At 36.3% G+C, this 21,306-nt stretch overlaps 2 protein-coding genes across 6 annotated transcripts; one reads left to right on the forward strand and one right to left on the reverse strand.

Moving 5' to 3' along the window:
* Window positions 1-12,551: 12,551 nt before the first annotated feature.
* LOC137576153 (lysophosphatidylserine lipase ABHD12) lies at window positions 12,552-16,915 on the reverse strand. Of its 3 annotated transcripts, XM_068289075.1 has the most exons (6): window positions 16,759-16,915; window positions 16,400-16,527; window positions 15,493-15,529; window positions 14,641-14,815; window positions 13,846-13,964; window positions 12,552-13,781 (listed from the first exon to the last, which is right to left on the reverse strand). In XM_068289075.1, the coding sequence occupies exons 4-6, from the start codon at window positions 14,724-14,726 to the stop codon at window positions 12,721-12,723; spliced, it is 1,266 nt and encodes a 421-aa protein (XP_068145176.1). In that variant the 5' UTR covers window positions 14,727-14,815; window positions 15,493-15,529; window positions 16,400-16,527; window positions 16,759-16,915; the 3' UTR covers window positions 12,552-12,720. The 3 variants fall into 3 exon arrangements, 2 of the variants coding, with proteins under 2 accessions (XP_068145176.1, XP_068145177.1); XM_068289076.1 differs by lacking the exon at window positions 14,641-14,815; XR_011032272.1 differs by lacking the exons at window positions 12,552-13,781; window positions 14,641-14,815; window positions 15,493-15,529 and having other exon boundaries at window positions 16,759-16,914.
* Window positions 16,916-17,191: 276 nt separating this feature from the next.
* LOC137576135 (ankyrin repeat domain-containing protein 13D) lies at window positions 17,192-20,260 on the forward strand. 3 transcript variants are annotated; one of them, XM_068289024.1, is made up of 6 exons: window positions 17,192-17,388; window positions 17,597-17,729; window positions 17,787-18,101; window positions 18,168-18,559; window positions 18,619-19,391; window positions 19,466-19,690. In XM_068289024.1, exons 1-6 carry the CDS (start codon window positions 17,290-17,292, stop codon window positions 19,653-19,655), a joined length of 1,902 nt encoding a protein of 633 aa, XP_068145125.1. In that variant the 5' UTR covers window positions 17,192-17,289; the 3' UTR covers window positions 19,656-19,690. The 3 variants fall into 3 exon arrangements, with proteins under 3 accessions (XP_068145125.1, XP_068145126.1, XP_068145124.1); XM_068289025.1 differs by having other exon boundaries at window positions 19,469-19,689; XM_068289023.1 differs by lacking the exon at window positions 19,466-19,690 and adding an exon at window positions 19,759-20,260 and having other exon boundaries at window positions 17,196-17,388.
* The last annotated feature ends 1,046 nt before the right edge of the window (window positions 20,261-21,306 follow it).

The raw sequence follows: 21,306 nt of genomic DNA on the forward strand, positions 1-21,306 counted from the left end.
AATACATCCGAAGGCGAAAGTGGAGATATGAAATACACTTGATCCTCTTGACAGTCGTTTGGAATCACTTTAGCGCATTTAATGTTTCTGTTTACCCAATATACCCTTTTTCGCCCCTATAAATGCAGGGTATAATAAAATAAAATATTATAAAACGCAAACTTGGCTGCGTTTTTGCTTATGAATCAGTTATAAAGCCCTAAAAACCACCGCCCTTACTCGGTGTAGAGGACAGAGATAGACAGAGAAAGAAATATAGAGAGAGAGAACGCCCATCCCCCCATTAGGGGCAATGGCCACACCCCAACATTGAGGGTAAACAAATTATGGGGGATTAATAAAAACGACAAAATAATGTAGAGGCCCTTCCCTAGCGAGGCGCAAAAAAGTGATGTATTAACATAAATTCTGGTAATGAGTATGACCTATAAAAACACTTGGGGGACCAACATGGCTAGGTAAAATCCACACTCTCCCTTTATACTTTTCTCTTTTGTGTGTGTGAATTGAACTCAATTTGCATGAATGAAAGTCAAAGTCGTCAGTGTCAATAATTGAAATGTCCTTCACGAATCAATGATAATTTTCTCCTATTGATTGTCATACTGACAAGAGAATTTGCTTTTTCTTAGATACGAATATGTCAAAACTTACGTCATATTCTGTTATTATTTTTATTGTAATTGTTGCTCTTGGTTTGTGTTTCTTGCTTGTTGTTTATTTATGCTTTTTTTTTTTTTGTGTGGTATTCCTTCTATCTTCTGTCGTCTGGAGGGATGGGTTGTGTTTAGAAACCGCTCTTCTGCTGTTTAATACAATTATGAGATCTGCAATAAAAAAAGAAGAGAGAATTCCATTAAGATAAATCATTTATAACGAGCAACTAGAGGGAAAGGGCAGACACACGTGCCTTTTACCTATCTAAGTGTGCGTGCCAGGTGGTTACACACGTATCTTAAAGATACCTACATTTTGATATCAAATCAAACATTTCCTTTTCGCCTCCTCTTTGCTCTTCCATTCCCCCTTCTCTCTAAATGTTTGCCAATTTCCCGTACGTCCTTTTTCTGTTTGAATGGATATGAATTGATATTGCCTTCCATTGACTATGTCTGGTTGGTTGGTTGACTGGCCAATGTTTGCCCACAGAGTGAGAGACACGCACACACATATGTACGTACATATATACATTTTTATATAGCATTCTGCGTAATGAGGCGCCAATTGATGTTGGTGGAAGCTGGCCAAGTTATCTCACCCGGCTGACGTACCCCCGCCCTTCTTGATGTCTGTATGCCAAAGCTTATCCGGACCTTTTTCGAGGTCAATAAACCTTTAAAGTTTATGACTTGGCACATACAAACACGAGTATTTACGGGAATCTACTTGGTGTGTGGCCAAGGAAGTGGTGGAAATGCCTTCATAATCTATAGACGATTATTTTCGTTCCTATATTTCGATAACAAAGCCAAAATCTTGTTGTTAGGATGAATTCGAGACCTTTATCGAAAAGAAATTACGCAGGTTAAGTAGCCGAAGGCTAAAGAGACAATTACCTTCCCCTAAAAACCTAATTTACGCCTTAAAACTGTTAAAACTTCGATATTTTTTTGAATTTTTTTCCAAAGTTATCAATTTTTTTGCACCATATGAAGAATTTTTTTGTAACCTAATGTCAAAGATAACATAAAATAACTAAGAATTAATCAAGAGGTAAGGCGACTTTAGAGACTTCAACTTCAAAGATTTAACAATCAAATGACGATATTTAAAAAAAAAAACTAAATAATTGAGTTTAAATTAAAGGATTCCTGTGTAAATGTTGAAGATTAAGGCCACTTGAGCACCATCAGATAGTAATTCCTCATGGAAGATGAGTTGCAAACTTGGCAGCTGCAGGGTATAGATACTTAGTTGACCCTATTTTAAAACAGCCGAAGTTAAATCTCATTAACTTGTTGACCTTTGCCAAAACATGGCATCTGACCACAACAGGTCCTCGTTGGACACTCTTCCAAAGGCCTATATTAACCTAATGCCAAAGATCATAATTAAACCTATTGAAATTCTTAATTTCTTCGCCAAATATCATTGAATAAGAGTCAAATCAAACTCTTTATAGTGCCATGATGACCTCTAACCCTACTTTAAAACCAACTTTGCAAACTTAATACGTTTATAGATACTTTCTTATTTCATATTCTGGTGAATGCTTTCCAGTAATTTCTATCCATTCAATAAATCAATGATAAATTGAAACCTTGAAAACTACTACTAGACAACAAAAGCAGACGGCAACAAACAAAATGGCAGAGCAATTAACTATCAGTGAAAGCTCAAACAATGAATTAATAATGAAAACCCCAGCACAGAAATGGATAGAAGGGGGTTTAGCTTCTGTTCTAACTTTTTCTTTCATTTCAGAAGAACACAAAAGCCAATTCATAATACAAAAAACCACCATTTAAATGACAAATGGCAAAACGGAATCAGGTCAGCAGAGAAGCTCTAGAGAAGAGATCTAGGTAAACCAACTAACCAGCCACGCCCCGCAGCAGCCGCTGCTATGCAAAAAAAAAAAAAAAAAAAATAAGAAAAAATGTTTATACGAGAATATGAGGAAATTTTTTTTGTGTCGTTGCCGCGTAAGAATGTTGACCTAGTTGTGGGTTGGTTGGTTGGAGCCAAGAGGCTGCTAGAGTGCCTTCCATTTTGCTTGCGTCATAGTTTTTGGCACGCATTTTCCTCCTTTTAAGCGGAAACGGAAGTCATAGATGATGGGGTTTGGGATTTAATCTTGGGTTAAGTCATTGTTAATTGCATTTATTCCTCTTTTTTTTTTGTCTTGTGTGTTTGTTAATAGGATAACATTTTACGAGTTAATTTCAGGCATATGTGGCTTCACTTTACAGGATCATCCCTTACATGAATGGTCTTTGGGCAATTAAAAATTCCAATAACAAAAAAAAAAAACAAGTGAAATATTTCGCACTCAAAACAGGAAAAGGAACTAGAGCTCATACTAGGGGGAGGTGGACCTGCCCGAACTACCCCTAACAATGTCCAGGGAATGAATATTGCCCGCTTGCATTCAGTCTTTTTTTTTTTGTGTGTCTGTGAGGGTGGCACTGTTGTTTGTCAGTAGTCCCCTGAGTCCTGTGTCCTGTATCCCATATCCTTTGTCTGGGGTGGTGGAAGTAATATACAGAGTTTGCTGCAAAGTTTACAATTTCGCCAAACTGAACCCAAATAGCCAATGGAGGACAACAAACATGGAACGAATGAAACTCCTGCCCCGCCAGGCTTAACGTTTGAGTTCTTGGTGGAGGACACGTTTTCGATTGAATTTCCAGGAATTCTCATTTCTAACAATAATGATGATGATGTTACCGATGTCGTCACACAGTGGTTCAATAGTTAAATGAGAGTACAATTGATTTTTAAAGAATTAATCAACATTAGACAAAAATTATATAGACCAAATATACGAAAAAAAAGTGTTTATATATTTTGTGTATTTCAAAATAATTTCTTTGTTAGACTTTCAAGCTAATACGCAATTAAATGTTGAGAATTTTCATGGAATGCTTCAGTAAATGATTCACTGTGCAAGGATGATGTCAGGATTTAGCTCCTTTTATTCATTTCTTGCGTGACTTTTATACGATTTGTCATGTGGTGGGAAAACCCCCAAAAGAAACTTGGTTTTTGTTGTTCTGCAATTGCACTTTGGTAGGGAAAACGAGCGTGTGTGTGTGTTTCCAACTCATTAAGATATGTCCCGCTCTACTGCTCCTTCAGTTTCAGTCTCTATTTTGCCTCTCACTTGGCTTCTTCATTTATCTTCTTGGCACTTGGCTTTTATGCGGTAATTTTTTCATTTGGAGCCACCAACTGTCCGCAGGCTATAAGCCCGGTTTGCTTTATAAGTTGTAGAACTGGTTTTTGGGCCAAGCCTGGCTATTGTCATGTGTTTTTAACTGGGCCTGGACTGTCTGTCTGACTTTTGCGCACATATGTTTTTCCTTTATTATATGCTTTAATTTGGCAAAACGTATTTGGGTCGACATTTCATTACTTCAAAGGAAAAGTTTCCGAAAAAAGACTCTTGTTGATTGATTTGGCTTGGATAATCGATCATTGGTTAAGCAAAAATAAAGTCTATTATTCCCAGGCATATCGGAGAACGGAAAACGGAGTCAGTCAACCAACCAGCATCATCTTTACTCTATCATCTTGATGGCTTCTTCTTCAATATTTCTTCTTTTTTTTTTTTTTGCAATCATTTTGTACTGACTTTCGATTGTGGGTGTGTCTAGCTCTTTACTCCGCCTTAATCATTTCCATCCAAACAACAATCTTCGCTCTATTTAATAGCGGAAATTTCTTGGTAGTGGGATGAGGGTAGGGGGCAAGACATTATCTGGTAATTCTTTTTTTTTTTTTTGGTTTGCATCGGTTTTGCTTGACTTGAGACTCAGACAAAGCGTAAATTTTTCATTTTGGGGTCAAATTGGGGGCCAAAAAATCATTTCATTTTCTCTCTTTTCGATAATTATTGAATAATATTTTAATTTTTCAACCCACACACAGACACACAGAGAGGAAGACAGAGAAGGAGAGGGAGACACACACAGAGTGATAATAATAATAAAAAAATAAGAAGGCCACAAAAGCGTAGCTCTATTAAATTATAACACTGTCACACAATGAATTGTGGAGTTCAAAACCTCTATATAATCCATATACATAAACAGAGTTCAAGTGACGACGACGACGACTACGACGCCAAAGACGAGGAGGGGGAGAAAGAGTAGAAGAACACATCATAAAACATACGAGCATGATAATCTGAAATGGGGGAAGAAAACATGCCGAGTAGACGTCAGTTTTAAGGGGGGCGGGGCGAAAACAAAGTCAGGGCAATTGAGCAAGATATAACAATAGAAAGATTGAAAAATAACAACAATAACAAAACTAGAAACAGATTTTTTCGAAAATATGTCAATGTTTTCATACCCTGTAAATTTTCTAAAAGGCAATACTTTAATACCTAAAGCATTTTATTTAAGTTCTAAAAAAACACTATGAAATTATTGTAAGTCCATTTAAAGTCTAAACGGTTGTTGTTTATGTGCTAAAAGAGTTGTTGATCTAATTGAATGTGAATCAGTTACCTCTTTAAACTGATTCATAAGATAATTTAGGAATGTTTTCCATATAAAAATATATAAATCGAGTGATTCGTTTAATCAGAAAATGATTCAGTTTTACTTTTAGACTTAGTCAACGTAACTTTAAATATCAATGCAGAACGAAGTGATGGCTTGACTGACCAATTATCCTTAATTATATGACAAATTTCCTTTTATTTCTATCATTTAAAGATCTTTTGCACTACAAGATACGATTTTTCTCACTAATATATACATAGGTATTAAAAAGATTAATTTCAAAATGACAAGATGTTGATGCGCCTGATCTGGAGTATACATACATATATGTATGTACATACATAATTCCATTATGCAGGCATATACCCTTTGAATATAGGGTGTCTCAATAAAGTTCAAGTTACGGTCGAGGCCCAAACAATATTTATGCAACGCCACCTGCTGGCTAAAAGTCAAGACTGCATTTCTACCTGTCTCCCTCTCGCTGTTTCGCTCTATCTTCTTCCTTTCGTTTCTTTCTAAAAAATAAACTTCTATAAGCTTTTAGTAACTGGCAACAAAACAAAAACAATAAAAAATTCTCCCACCTTCTATCCTTAGCCACACAATGTGAAACTTCAACCCACCGGAAGCACTTCAAGTGCTTGGCCATGCCATTTTAAGCAAAGTGCGCCGAGGAGAGAACGCAACTTCTCGTCGATTGACTTTGCAATGGAGAAGTCTTTCCAGACATTCTGCTAGTGATGCAATTCCCCAATGGAAATAAATGTTCACATATGTATGTACGTATGTATGTACTATTTAGTTTAATCAGCAATGTCGCCATTGTTTCCCGTTTAAAGGGAAACAATATTTTGTAACAAAAATTTATATGATTATACATGTCAATGCTGAGAAGCTTTGGAAAAAATCGTTTTTTATTAATTTTGACCTTCGAAATATTTCTCGTTTTTGTTTTTTGCGCACTTTGGTCTTGTTTTTGGCATTTTGTTTTTTGCACATTTTCACGATCAATTTTCACATCGTAATTTACCTTGAAAGCAACAATAACAAAAATAACATAAAGTTTCTTCAGAAAGAATAAAGAAAACAAATTTTAAAGCTAAAAATATATTTAAAACTTTTGATGTTTATGGTAAAAATAAATATATTCTTGGAATAGTTCAAATGCGGAAATGGGGGAGAGGGGGAAAAAAAGGAAAACTACTTTTAAATAAATTGTAAATTAGCCGCAGACAACATAATTTCATTTTAATTAAACTGGAACTGAATATATATAATCTCGACCAATGGCATCTCCATCTCCTTCTTCATCTTTTTAGAGCTCCTTCTTTGCCGCCGTCGGGGAGCGTTAGAGCGTTAACTAGTGGAAAGAAACAGAACTAACCAACAACTGGGTTCGTGTGTTTTCGTTTGGTGGCTAAATATCTAGGCCGTAAAAAATGGTTAAACGCCATAGCAATTACCTAGCACACCCAGCAGACCAGGCCAACAACATGCGGCGAACTTGGTTAAGTATGACGAGACGTCGGGCATATAAATATAACTACATATATACACACATATTTTTGCAAGTATTATAGTAAAATGCAAGTCCAAAATTATTTTCATAAGTACGAAAATTCATTCAACTAATTTCGTGATTTCAAAGTTTTTAAAGTTTCTTCACAGTTGTTTAATTGTTTTGCTTATTTCACATAAAATTTAAGCCATTAATTTGACTTGTTGCTTAAAGAAAAATATGTAAATTTACCATAACTATAAAAAATGTAATTATATTTAATTTTAAAAATTTGAAAAATCCAATATTAGCGAAAAAAAAACATTAAAAATGGGTTTAAAACTTTATTTTTTGAGATTTTGGTCCAAAGCTTGTACAGGTGAAAAAAAGGGGCTAAGTGTCTTTCCAAGATTTGTTGTTGTTCTGACAAACTTAGTTTAAAAAAGATTGGGAAAAAACTTGAATATTTTAAAAATTAAAAGTCAATTTAAAAAACAATCACAATGTTTCTGACTGTAAGAATTTTGTCTCGTAGTCGTGATCGATGCAAAATTTGGTCTAAAAATGTAAAAACAAAAGCTCATCTCAACTAATAGTGTAGGTGATGAAGTGTAGGTAATCCTCGATATTTACTCTTTCTTTTTCTTCTTTCTTAAATTCTATATTAATATATGAGTTTTGCTTGTCATTCTTGTTTTTCTTACAGTGTATTTGCTCAGCCATCCGCTAAGAGATCGTTTCATTTCAACTAACTCAAATTTCACATTTTCATTTTCTTGTGTGTGTCTTTGGACCATATTTGTCAGTCTGCATGACTCTATGTACAATATCTCTTTGTTTGTTTGTTCTGCATTTGCCAAATACTTCTCCCCACCGCTTCTCTTCACTGAAATAAACTTTGCCAAGTTCTTCTTCTGTTCGGATGGGCGGCCTCCAAGACAATGACAATGGAAATGAAACGCCTGAAAAGCTGCCCACTTAAGCGAATTTTTATTTCTTATTTAATGCTTATCTATGCAGTTTTTATACTATATACGAATATACAATATATATGTATGTATATATCAGTTCATTTTTATCATACATTTAAAAACAATGCATTTTGCAGCTCTGGCAAAGAGACAAAGAGTGAAAGACATACATACATATATTCTCTTCATATCGTTCATTTGATAAAATTCCAACTCGAAATTGATAAGAAAGTAACAAAATTTATCATTTGGCAAGTTTTCGCTGATTTCATATTGGAAGAAACAACAAAACATTTCCTCGTTTTGAATGAATGAATGAAAAAAAAAAATATAAACAAAATTTAATGATTTAATCAACAAGAGCGTAGAGCGTTGGCAATTGAAAGAAATTAATTAGCGCCTAGAAAGGCACGAGGGCAGGAACTGAGGAAGGGGTCGATGGTGGGGGGAGCATTTTCTTCTTCTTCGTCTTCTTCACCTCCAGTACTAAGTAAAACGAAACACGTTCCATACATCCGATTTGCCAGCGGTTTTTTTCTGAATGAATCATGAATTATGCAAGTGACGTTTGAGAATGAGAGAAAATCACAACAACAATAACTACCAGAGAAATAAACTGAAAACTTTTTTTAATTGAAATGTGCAAATGGCAATTGATTTGTGCTTGTTGCTGTTGTTGTTGTTGTTTTTGTTCGTTTAATAAAGTCATTAGGCATAAGAAGAAATTGTGGCATTTCCTTACAAGACCAGGTGCCCAGAGTTGAAAGGAAATCTAGCGGTAACATAAACATACAAATCACAAGACAAATGCACTGGCAGAAAGTATCTACAAGGTTTCTCCATTAGCCATAACCGTGGGGTAAACAACATAAACTAACTTTTTTTTATTAGGCATATCCTTTATCTACAATGACAAGGATATCTTCGGATTTAATGCTACAATGGGGTTTCCTTTATTTCCCTTTATAATGAAAATGTTCTTGATTTACACTAAGGCTTCACCAGCGGTTAATAAAAATAAAACTTTCCTAGCGTATATTCACTTTTTTCGTTGACTTTTTCCCTTGATTTTATTCTTAAATCAGGTATCAATTTCCTATCTATTGAGATTAAGGTATTTGGCAGTTTTATTTTCTTGATCTTCGTTTTCAAGACTCACGCGACGCGACGTTTCGTTTTCGAAGTACTTCCTAGAGCCCATGAGGTTAGCCCGCATTTGAATAACTCAATGTTGAATCAGCTTGAACAAAGCAGATTGTAGGGGATTGGATGGGATGGATGCTGCGTGAACTATACGATGCGTTCAGCGTGGGAGGAAGTGGACAAAATGACATTCGACAGACGACTCGACGTGCGGCATGCGGAAATGTTAATTAGATTTGTTGTGGCATCGCAGCGCATCAGTCCAATCCATGTGGGTGGCATATATTTGAGTTTAACTTTAGCTTCAGCCTTCGCCAGTTTGGAGTTCAGAGTTCAATGGTTCCTCCCTCTCTCATTCTCTGTCTCTTTTGCTCCCTCACTCTAAAAATGTTGGCTATGACACAAAATCGTTTTGGTTGTTGTGAACTGAAGCCAGTTTATGATTCAGATTTTGGTTTTCGGTTTTTCTGTGTTTCATTGGAAATTGCAGTCGAAAGCTTTTAGTCATCATAAAAATTCCACTAAAACAAAAAAACACACACACACAATGTAAACAACCGAAAAAAAGGTCGAAACTAAGGGGAGAAATATGTATATTGTTATTTTATACCCTTTAAAAGCTATATAGGGCTAGTTTTGAGTATAATGAATTTAATAAGAGATACATATGCAGGAGAGTCTATCAATTTTTAGTCGATAAGCATAATTGATAATAGAATTTTCAGTGTAATGCAATATATGGGACCTTTACCCATTCAATTTTAGGTAGCCTATGAGCAGTAAAAGCCATCTAGTGTAAAATTAGTGGTGGGAAATCTAAGCCGCCTAATAAGGCTGTCAATTGAACCTACTCTGACTTTAATAATTTCACAGACCTTATGCTTCATTGTATTTGATGTGATCTTTAGTCCGGCAACTCTTTTAGAGGGTTGCCCAAGTGTGCAACATGCAACATGCTTAATGCAATTCTGCTGGAAAAAAGGTTAAAATCATGTCATCCAAAGCAAACTACATGGCAGTCTGGCAACCTTTTAAAAGGCCTGCCACTAAGCTAACTGCAATATTCTTTGCACTGCAATTAGGAAAGAGCACTTGAAACACTCAATTATGAAGGTATCGGGAGATATTAAAAATTTTATCTAAATTATAGGTCATCTTTCAAAATTCCTTAACATTTCTATCTTGTAATTATTTGTTATAGAGTTACCATCCCTTATAAAGAGTTTGCATTACCTTTACAGGGTATTCACGTGGTCTTAACATGTTAAACCTATTTGTTTTTGATGTGGTTTGCTTTGTTATTAACATTTATCTTATCTGAAAGACGCGTCCCCAATTGCAGCTGTCGGTGTGTTGAGGGGGGCGACTGATCGCGGAGAGGAGGGGTATAGCTGAAACTGGGCTAACGGTGTTTAAATAACTGTGTCGTCACACCCATTGGCGGCTTGTGACTTGTGCTACAATTTAACTATGTTTTGTTGCACTATTCTTTGCTTTTCCTTCTTTCTTCTTTCTTTCCTTTGCTCTCTATCTCCAATAAAAGAATTACGAAATGTTGCATTTTGGCCATGTGTTTGGGTGTTCGAATGGGTGGGATGGTTGGTTGGTTGGTTTTGCCCACGAACAAGGAAGTGAAGCACTAAAGGAGAGGAAAATTGGGATGATGGGAAGTGAGTGAATGAATGATCGAGTAGGTAGAAGAGGATGGTTAACAGATGCAAATTTTGTGCAGCTAGCAAAAACTTTGATTTTTGAACTGGTTTTTTTTTGGCCCGTCTTGTTGTTTGTATTTGTTTGTTTATGTATTTGTCTCTACCTCTCTTGCGGCGAGCAATGAAGCATAAAAGAAAGAGAATGAGTCATAGACTTTGGCTTCCTCTTTGCCATTTCAGGGCCTTTTTGGTGCATTGACATTTAAATGTGTGTGTATGTGTGCAGATACCAAGTGGTGCAAGTGGGGCCTGGCGGGGAAAAATCGGGGCGAAAATGAAGCTGGGCATAAATTAAAGTTCAAACAAAACATGCAAGAGGAAGAGGAAGAGCAGCAGCGGCATAAAAAGGAGGCCCGAGCCCCACCCGCACTCGGCTGCGCAGTTGCTCTCTCTCTCCATCTGTCTATCTCTCTTTTTCTCTCTATATCTCTATCTCTCTTTTTGTGTGTGTGTGTCTCAAACCAAAATTGGCAAGAGATTTTGCCGTTTTTGTTTTTGCGGCAAAGATGCAGCAAAACGAACCACAACAACAACAATTAAAGCAGCTGGCTTCCTACTCTTCCCAACTCCCTTGCCCCCTCCTTCTTCCATACACACCACACACACATATGCACAGTGAGAAATTTAGTAAGTAAAAACAGGTTTAAGTCATGGAATAGAAGCAGCTGTTACTTAAAGATGAACTAAATACTAAAAGGGCCAACGGCATGTGCAAGTGTAAGTGAGAAAGCATTATAAAATGTTGCAAAACTAATTTAAATATTTGATAAATTTAGTTGCAGTCTACACCAACACACATACATGCATATATATATAAGCAAAGACACACACACACACACACACTGAGACAAACAATGTGCGCAAAAAAGGGCGTGTTGAAGAAGAGGAAGAAGAAGCCGCAGCCCAAAAAGGAGACTCGAAGAAAAATATAAATGAAAAATAAATTGCAAATTATAAATTAAGAAGCGAAACGAGATAGCGAAAAACTTACCACAACATTTTGCTTAATTCCGTTTTTCCCTTCAATCCCTTTTCCTGTGTTTTCACACACAAACAAACTCACACACTGACAGGGAAATACAGAAACAAAACACACACACACAAGCAAATCCTCCTTTTTTTGCAGGAGTAGACACAAATTTTTTGTTGTTTCGTTTCCCCTTTTCTTTTACTTGCGGTTTAGTTAGCGATTTTCTTAATATTTGTTTAACAATTTCCACTAAACAACAAAAATCGCCGCACACTCACACACAATCACACACACACACACGAGGAGAACACACATATCCACATACAGAATTTTTCTCTGTATATGCGCCCTTTTCGCGAGAGGCTGTTTTTCCTTTTTTTCTTTTTTCGGTGTTAGGGGAAAAACACAAAGGGGTAGGAGCAAGATGATTTTGTTGCAATTTTTAACGTTATTTACTCGATTGCACTCGTTTTTAATTCATTTGTTGTGAGAAACAACAATTTAATCAAATTCTAGTCGGCGTTTTTTCACTTTTTTCCTTGTGACTCTCTTTCTCTTTAGGTGGGAGGAAGAAACAACAAAAATCGCGTCCGCGTCGGAAGAAACAAAAACACACACACTGCGAGATTCGCGGGAGATGGCATATATAGAGCTAGAAAATTCGATAAATTGATTAATTATCGACCTGCTAGCAAACCCAACAGACATTAAAAATGGAGTTATTTTTATTTTAACAATACCAAATGCCAAGTTTCTTATATATGTTTTGTTTACGAAGTCTAAGAACTAATTTTAAAATATATAAACATAAGAAATTGAGAAATCAATTACTCTGCAGTGTGTTAAATTTAAAAGAAATTAAGTCATTTAACTTTACAAAACGAGTACAAACAAAGCGACTCTTCATTTTAGGGTATTTTATAGCATTTCGTTCGATAACAATTCGATAACAAAATAAAGTAGTCGATAAATTTAACTTTGGCGGTAAACTCAAGTCCAATGCTTAAAAATCATCTCTTATAGTTCTCTTGTATTAGGAACTACATATGTTGTGAAAATGAAAATTTTCTTTTAATATAATTATTCAAGCATTATTCGTCATATGACTTAATTTTATTTTCCTTTCACAAGGTGTCAAAATTTTGGAACGTTCTGTGGCGTTAGAAAAAGAAAACTAAATTAAACTATTTGCCTTATGGTACACACTAATAAATTAATTATAGAATGGGTTCTAATACTCTCGTCCTTTCTAGTAGACGGCATCGCGATAATTGGCCACAAAGTGCTGCACAAGGCTGGGCAATTCAGGTGCCCGGCATAAATACTTGTGTCCGTACTTGTGTTTGCCCTCAAATCTATGGAATTCCACTGGCCCCCACGAACGCTCACGCGTATCGAGTGCGACACGATAGAGGCGATAGCCCAATATAAAAGGCACTACCACATCATCCTCTGCATGGATGATCATAATGGGTTGGGGAAATTCATGTATATGAATATCGGACTCGAATCGCAGTTTATTGCTATACATGGGCCGTGAAATGGTAAAATCAAACCAGGGCAAATGCTTAAATGGTCGCGAAAATGGATGCATACGTATCTCATCGCGTATATTGGTGAATGGACTCTCCAGGATCACACCCCGGGGACCGCGTTCCTTTAAATGCGCCAGTTTAGCACACAAATGTGTGGCCACTCCAGTGCCCAGTGAATGACCCCAAATAATGATGGGATTCGAGGTAATATTGGCTATATATTCATACACCATAAAAGCATCTCGTACAACGCCTTCTTCGGTGGGTGAAACGGGATCAGAATCAGCATAGCCTCGATAATCGAACGAAAAGACATGATAATTTAGATTGCGCAGCAACTTATAAACTTCAGAGCGATGTCCACTGCCACGTGTGGCCGTATTGCCATGCAAATAGAGCACTACTGTGCCTCCAGGCATTCGTAATAGTCGCTCATAGAATAACTGTTCATTTTCTGGCAATATCACTGGAAATTCCGAACGTAAGGCTGGACTGAGCTTTTTCAGTTCATGGCTGTTATCTCTGTCTTGGTCGAAGGTCTCAATTGAGGATTGCTGTTGATCCTCTGCTGCAGCCTGTTCAATATCGAAGGCAGCCTCAACTTGTAGTTCCGCTTTAAAGTGACCGACTGCATTCTTGGGCAAGACGTGCCACACACCAATGCTGATACCATCCTCATCTTGATCATGATCCTTTACTGTTATATAAAAGTTCCTTGTGGCATATAGACCAATGCTAGCAGGATTTGTAAGATCAAGTCCTTTGGGATACCGGACTAAGCATGGTAAAGAGAACAATATGATTATCGAAATAATCTTCAAATTAATTTTATGACTTACTGAAAGTGAGGAAAAGTATTCCACGTTGTAAAGTCACCGAATAACGAAAGACCAGCGGCAGAAGAACAAAAAACAAAAGGAATACCAGCAAAGACGTTTGCAAGGTGGCCAGGCCAACTCTGAGAAAGAGAACATAAAAGTTTATTGATTATTATATGTAAATATTACAAATTTCTAATCATATTTAGCAAGCAGAGAGCATACATGGAATAAAATGAGATGGGGATGAAACCAAATGGAACTACAAAGTTGTAATGGTAATTTGTGTTAGAAAACTTGTTAACCGGCGACGAATGACGACGATGAACATAACAATAAAGAGGGAAGTGGGGAAGTGGTTACATATCAATCTGTTTCCATAGCGCCCAAAAGCATTAGGGAAACAGATTCTTCTGCTTAACTCATTCATTCAATCATTCAAACAACATCAAGTTCAAATCAAGTCACGTTGTGTCTCTTTCCACGCAGCATTTTACGAAATTACCGATCACATTGAATCCGCTTTCTGATCTTAAATAATGAACTCATTTTCTGAACGTATACTGTTTTTTTTTTTTAAGGAAAATATAGTATCCTAGGCATAAACTTGATGAATTGCTTATGGCTTAATCTTTTCATCAGTTTAGTGTCTTTAGTTAGTCATATTTTGATTACTACCAAGTCATTATCATATTTTCTTTTAATCATTTTTTAATCAACAAGAGGCCTCACAATTGACTGATCAACGTGATTCTTTCAAATGCTGGGTGGATTATTTTGAGAATCGAAAGGAAAAGTAAAGTCAAACATACTTACAGCCCAGTTAGCCAACTAATGAGGATTGTTCCGGGTATGATTGTAGCATAGAATACTAAATTTAAACAACTATAAAGCTCGTACATTTTGCTGAGCTAAGAGAGTTAAAACCTTAACAAATTTAGTTTTCTTTTTTGTTAAACAAGCGATTTTTTCTTTTACTAAGCACAATTAACTGACGCGTGACGTTTATTTGGGGGAAGAGAAATAAACAAAATAATTATTTTTCTTGAATACTTTTTTAGTAGTAATTGTTTTCTTGATTCTTTTTTTTTTTTTGTTTGGGTTTTTATCACATGCAAGGCCCTGATAAACTATTTTAGATAATAAAAATTAAGAAAAATTATACAATATTTTAGACATATGAATATATACATATATGACCGTACTGCCTAAAGACCCAATTCGTAATGAACCAGCAAAATTAAAAAAAAAAAAATAAATACTTTGTACCCGATTTGTTATTGCTGATAAGCGCGATCCGCGGTGTGTAATTATGTATATATGTGTATATGTATATGTATAGTAGTTATGAGTAAGTGTCGAATATTACGATAATGGGAGATACATACATATATGGGGGGATACATACATATGTGTGTATGGAATGGGAAATGAATGAATAAAGCGCCATCAATAACTCTCTAAACGATCGTGAATTAGTCACAGATCAACTAACTACACTACTAATACTACTACGATTTGGGTACAGTTCAAATATATAGAGAAATTTATATAATATATTTCTACATAAGCCATAAAAAATGAAGCATATAATTTAATTTGTTATTGTTTTGCAAATAAATGGGGTTAGTAGATGGGGGACGGGACAAAATATACAGGAGAATTCACCTCTTGAAGAAATGCCGTCTACGTGCAAAGAGCATAACTGCAAAGAGTGAACAAAAACAGAATAGAGTATATAGAAGACAATGTTTAAAAGAGAGTCTAATACAAAAATAATCGCTGAAAGGGCCAAAGCTGTGCAAAAAGACCTTAAAGAAAAGCTAAATATTTATGTGTCCGTTAAAAAAACTATATTTTCCACTAGTGTTTAATAAAAGTTTTCGTAAAGTATTTATCTACAACTGTCGAATTTGCATATAGTAAACTAATTTTCAACAGGTTGAAGGTATTGACTATATCAGGGTTGGAATTTCAAGTTTGCAAAGTTTTATAAGTTTAAAATTTAATGATGTTGTTTTGTAACTTCAGCTTCGGAGTTTAACTATATCCAGGGAGGGGTAGTCCTGAGGGTCTGGACACCTACCGTAAAGGCATTATTTCAAATCATTTTTAAAATTTTTCGACATTTAATACGGTCGTACAATTCCGAAATACTAACAAAATTCAACAATTTTTTACAATTTTGAAAAGAATTTTAATAGATAGCTTTTAAAATAAACGAACAAGTATTTAATAGGTTAATGAGCAAATTTTTTAATAATTTTTAATCCACTTAATAGACGGAAAACAATTTCAATCCAAAATTTGTCTCATAATAAAAAGTTGTTTGATTATTATTTTTCGAAATTTCTTTCTTCTTAGATTTGTGGGCTGATAAAAAATATAAACAGACAACAAAAAAGGGGCCTCTGGACCCCCAATCTAGTTCCTCAACTGAGAGTGGGCCTGGGGCAGCCTTTCAGCGACTATTTTTGCTGCAATTACTTGTGGAGTCTGACGAGCCACTTGAATTGCAATTGAGTATGAATGGAAGAAGATATTTCACTCAAAGTGATCTTGAACTTGAACGCACCTTTCGCTTGGTTATGGGAGGGGAGGGGGAGGTAGATGGAGTCCGATCAATTGTGTACCAAAGATATATAAGAATTGTTATGGAATTTTTTCGTTTTCTAAACCAAGTCCAGCTGCAGCATGATGACCCTGAAATGCAATTACAAATAGATTAATGAACCATTTACAAAGAAAATTAATAAGATTATGGAAAATTTTTGGAAATGCCGGTAATGTGAGACGTCAACACCTGCTCTCACTCACACACAAGCACCACCCTGCCACCAACCATAATACACAAATACACAAACAATTAAAAAACTTTCGTTTACGCAATTGAACACGATTTCTTGTTATTTTATAAGCATAAGTTTGAATTACCACAACATTCGCCCCAAACTGTACTTTAGTTTGCTATCTCCAAAAGGCGAGAAGCGCCCGAAATTCGTTAAGGTTCCACTTTAATAAAAAAAATTTTGAGCAATTACGACCGCTTTTATTGGATTATTTCAAACAGCTGTGCAATGTTGTCATTTTTCGCAATCGGCTATCGAATGGATTAACGGTGACCAAATCACGGAACAGGCAAAAAAAGTAACCCAACTAACATTTTTGATGTTTAAGTTTTTCGTAAATTTTTGTATAGGGATTCAATGAATTATAATCACAGAGAGTCTAAACAATACTTATGGCAAATCGGTAATTTCATATCAACAAATAAATAGTTATGATTTATCTCTCTTTTAATTATAAAATATTATTAATAATTACTGACTGTGACAGAGAGCGAATGAATCACTTTCCGGTCGTATATCGAATATCGAATAATTTATTGGTCAAGGAAATTTAAGCAAATTTTTAGTTTAGTTTATTCTGAAATTTGGGGATTTACGACGGCATAGTCGGTATAGGATGAAGAGCTTGGATGAGATAAAGGCGGAATATCCGCTGCATTGGGAGATATGGAATGGCAATGTAGAGCAACTGCAGCTGGAACTGGAAAAAGAACAGGTAAAACAAAAAACATAAAGAGATAGACGGAGAGAATGAGAGTGGGAGGTGGGTGGGTGTGGCCTACGTTTGGGCGCTAATTGAATTAGACTAATGTTGTCATTTTTTCTAATGCAACTAATACATACATACATACATATATCATATATATGTGTGTGTTATTGATTCGATTAATATGATAAGAATGTTTTTGGTTTTTTTTCGGTAGATTGATAAGGAAAAAATCGATCCGCGGGGAAGAACACCACTTTTATTGGCCGTGAGATTGGCAAATCTTCCATGCATCAAGTGCCTTCTAGCAGCCAAGTGCAATGCCACCTATGAGTTTGAGGGTTGGTCGGGTAAGTCTGAGAGGGGTGGTGTAAGGAGTAAATTTTTATCTTGTCTCCCTTTTATAGTTGTCCAGGAGGCTGTATGCACTGGTGATGTGGATATACTTACTGCCATCATTGAGGTGCGAGATTTACAACGACATGTCCAAAGGGTGACTCATGTCCCTAAGCTATTACAACATTTACTCGATGCACCAGATTTTTATATAGAAATGAAATGGGAGTTCACTTCATGGGTGCCCCTAATGTCCCGACTGTGTCCCAGTGACACTTACAAAGTGTATAAGCGCGGAGCCAATGTACGAATAGATACGACACTGTTGGGCTTCGATAATAACACTTGGCAACGAGGGAATCGTTCCTACATATTCAAGGGAGGAAGTGCGTCAAGAAAACCTCCATCATTAAAACTTACTCTAATACTTATAATTTTTTTTTGCCTTGTAGAAGAAACTGCCACAATGATTGAAATCGATCACGATACCCATGAGGTTATGGTTGAGCAAATGAGCAGCGATATTGGCGACATTGTAGGCATTCCTCCGGCCTTAGGCACTGTGCGGGCCCGCCTCAATGCTCCGGTTATTACCAACAACATTGAGATGGAAAAGATAAGCTTTGAGCGCAATAAATCTGGGATTTGGGGCTGGCGTAGTGAGAAATCGGAAGTAATTAATGGTTACAACTGCAAAGTCTATGGGGCTAGCAATGTCGAATTTATAACAAAGACCCGTACTGATCATCTCACCGAGGAGCAGCTGAAAAATAAGACAGCACGCACGCCATTGCACAGTCTGTTGGGCATAGCCGATGAGGATTATGTGCCACCCACAGAGAACGTAAGCGTATATATTTTCTATATTAATGTCATCAGATTAGAAATAATTTACTTTTTTAGACGTCTCCGCCCGCTGTGGAAAATGGCGAACGATTGTCACCGTCTTCCGCTGCTGTTGGTGGTGCCGCAGCGGCAGCTGCACTTCCTCTACTTCCTGGTAGTAACGGTAGCACATCTGCCTGCGCCTCCGGAGCAAGTACACCCAAATCACCACAGTTGATAACGCCCGAGGAGTATTTCAGTGGTGAAATTGATCTACAAGGTCGTGATGTCGGCAAGCCAAAGAATCTGAGCACCAAAGTTCAACGTTTCAAGGCGAATCTTTGGCTTGCAGAAGAGCATCCCATACGATTGCAAGAGCAAGTGCTGCCCATTCTTGACCTAATGTCCACCATGGCCAGTCCACATGTGTCCAAGCTAAAAGACTTTATAACAATGCAGTTGCCAGCTGGTTTCCCCGTCAAGGTAGAAATTCCGCTCTTCCATGTGCTGAATGCTTGCATAACGTTTGGCAATGTCTTTGCTCTGACTTCGCCGGTGGAATATGTGGCCACGTTGCAGGAGCAGGATCGTGTCACCTGCCTAGTGGATGATCGTTGCTTTGATATACCCGCTCACTATACGAACCGCGGTGGCGATTCACGTCGCTCCATGCCTCTGGACGAAGATGATATGTTGCAATATGCCATTGAACAGAGTCTGGCAGAGACAAGTGGCTCGGGTGGTGCATGCGGCATAGATGCCGAGGATAAAGTGGATATTTGGGAAGTGTTGCGGGGTCAACATGTTGTCGGAACTGAGCTTTTGCCCGAAGATGATGAACAACTGCAGCGGTAAGTTATATCTAAGAAGAATAGTAACTTTTTATTTAATCAAAGTCTGTGTCTGACAATTTCCCACCGCCTAGTAGTAATCCAACACGCAATTCCCACACTCATTTACTCTCACCACACCATTATCATTATCATCAATATGGACGGCATTCGCCGGCTCCACAACAAAAACATCATCTAGAGCCGCTTCCACGCGGACGCTCTTCCTCGGCGGGAGCTCAATTCAAAAATGACCTTAGCTACATGAAGAAAATCTTCAAATAGTTCCCTCTCAATATACTTCCTCTCTTGTATTGCTAGTATATCCATTTCATTGCTTCGTGCTTTGTGTGTTTCTTCTCTTTTGTGCTATGCGATTTTTCCACAGAGTTCTGCAGGAATCCCTTCTGGGTGCAGCTGGGGCGCATGCCAGTGGTTCTCCCGTCTCCGAGGATGATGATGACGGTGGTTTTCGTTATGTGGATCCTGATTTAGCCATGGCCATGCGTCTCTCTCAACAGGATCAACAGAAATATGAGCTAGAACGGCAACGGGAGCAGGAAATGATCGAACAGGCTTTAAAACTAAGTCTACAGGAACACTAACCAACCCAAACCAATCAACCAACCAAATCTGCAGCTATTAGAGACCCAATATCCAAATATCACCCAAATGTATGTGTGTTTTGGTTGTTTTCCCATTCTCAGTTTTGTTCCTAATCTAAACGAAAACAAACAAAATCCTAAGTTATATCAATTGATTGTAAATTTTAAGTTTATTCTCCTTTATAACTATCTTAATTTATGCATCCTACTTTAAAAGGATGTAACCTTAATTTTGTATTGTGATATATATATTGAATTGAACAGAAGCGAGCCTCGGTAGACGAACTCACAAGTCGCATCACTAGAAAAAAAAAAAAAAAAAACATGAAAAATCAGAGATCTTGTAGTCATAGCTTTTGCTAAAAACTTATCTAATATCTAAGTCCAACATAAATAACAACAACAACATTTATGTCACATATCTTTATAATTTATATATAATTCGATTTAACTTTCATGTTTGCTGAAATTGTGTGGATAGCAAGGATGTCTTAACATAACATTCTGATTGCGCAGGGCCAACAGAAATACGAAACTTCCAGCCTCAGCCACACTCCATTAGTTTGCCAAAAAAAAAAAAAAAAAAAAAAAAAAAAAAAGAAAACTAAAGCCAATTGTTGTCCTGATCCTAGGTGATTATCAGCAATTCTTATATATGATGTAATTATATATGGAATTTTATCAGAAACAGTTTAATTTATGGCTTAAAAGTTGACATAAGTGCTATCTTTTTTAACATTTTTTGTTCAAATTTTTGTATTGCCCTGTGTTTTCTATATAATAATCTACATTCATATGATCTATACCTCTATAACAAGGCCATGAAAACTGCTATTAGGTGTCCAAACCTATCTTAGACTAGTTTTATGAAACTGTATCAAATTGAGAGCCAAATTCTTTAGAACTTTGAAGAATAGTTTCTTTAGACTTTTTTCATTTGAAAATTTTTCTAATACATGCAAAATTGTGTAAATAATTTGGGATATTATTGTAAACAGTGTCTCAAAACAGTTTTTTAACTGCTTGTATTCTTAAACAAGGAGCTGTTTTAAAGTGAAAATTCAGTATATTAATTTTAGCGACAAAATAGAAATTTTAAAATTAGGATTTGAGAAAATGGAAATTTTATGACAAATTAACATTTGAAACAAAAGTTTCAATATTTAAGTATAAAAGAAAAAATTTCTACACTTTTCTTCGAAATTTCCTGCTGATAATGATTATACCTACTTCCAATCATTAACACAGATCTTAAATATTTAACTAACTTTAAGCAGTTTTTAAAGTCGCCTTGTTATACGTGTGTGTAATTTACATATGTCTGTATATAT

Source organism: Drosophila tropicalis, unplaced genomic scaffold, assembly GCF_018151085.1.
Source record: "Drosophila tropicalis isolate 14030-0801.00 unplaced genomic scaffold, ASM1815108v1 contig_593, whole genome shotgun sequence".
NCBI lineage: Eukaryota > Metazoa > Arthropoda > Insecta > Diptera > Drosophilidae > Drosophila > Drosophila tropicalis.

What these genes read in the sequence shown, in the direction of transcription:
- LOC137576153 (XM_068289075.1), bottom strand. Translation starts at nt 14,726, where the DNA reads ATGTACGAGCTTTATAGTTGTTTAAATTTAGTATTCTATGCTACAATC. An exon ending in ATTAGTTGGCTAACTGGGCT is followed by an intron (nt 13,965 to 14,640) that starts GTAAGTATGTTT and finishes TCTCTTTCTCAG; the next exon opens with AGTTGGCCTGGCCACCTTGC. An exon ending in AATACTTTTCCTCACTTTCA is followed by an intron (nt 13,782 to 13,845) that starts GTAAGTCATAAA and finishes TACCATGCTTAG; the next exon opens with TCCGGTATCCCAAAGGACTT.
- LOC137576135 (XM_068289023.1), top strand. Translation starts at nt 17,290, where the DNA reads ATGAAGAGCTTGGATGAGATAAAGGCGGAATATCCGCTGCATTGGGAG. An exon ending in TGAGTTTGAGGGTTGGTCGG is followed by an intron (nt 17,730 to 17,786) that starts GTAAGTCTGAGA and finishes TCCCTTTTATAG; the next exon opens with TTGTCCAGGAGGCTGTATGC. An exon ending in CTACATATTCAAGGGAGGAA is followed by an intron (nt 18,102 to 18,167) that starts GTGCGTCAAGAA and finishes TTTGCCTTGTAG; the next exon opens with AAGAAACTGCCACAATGATT.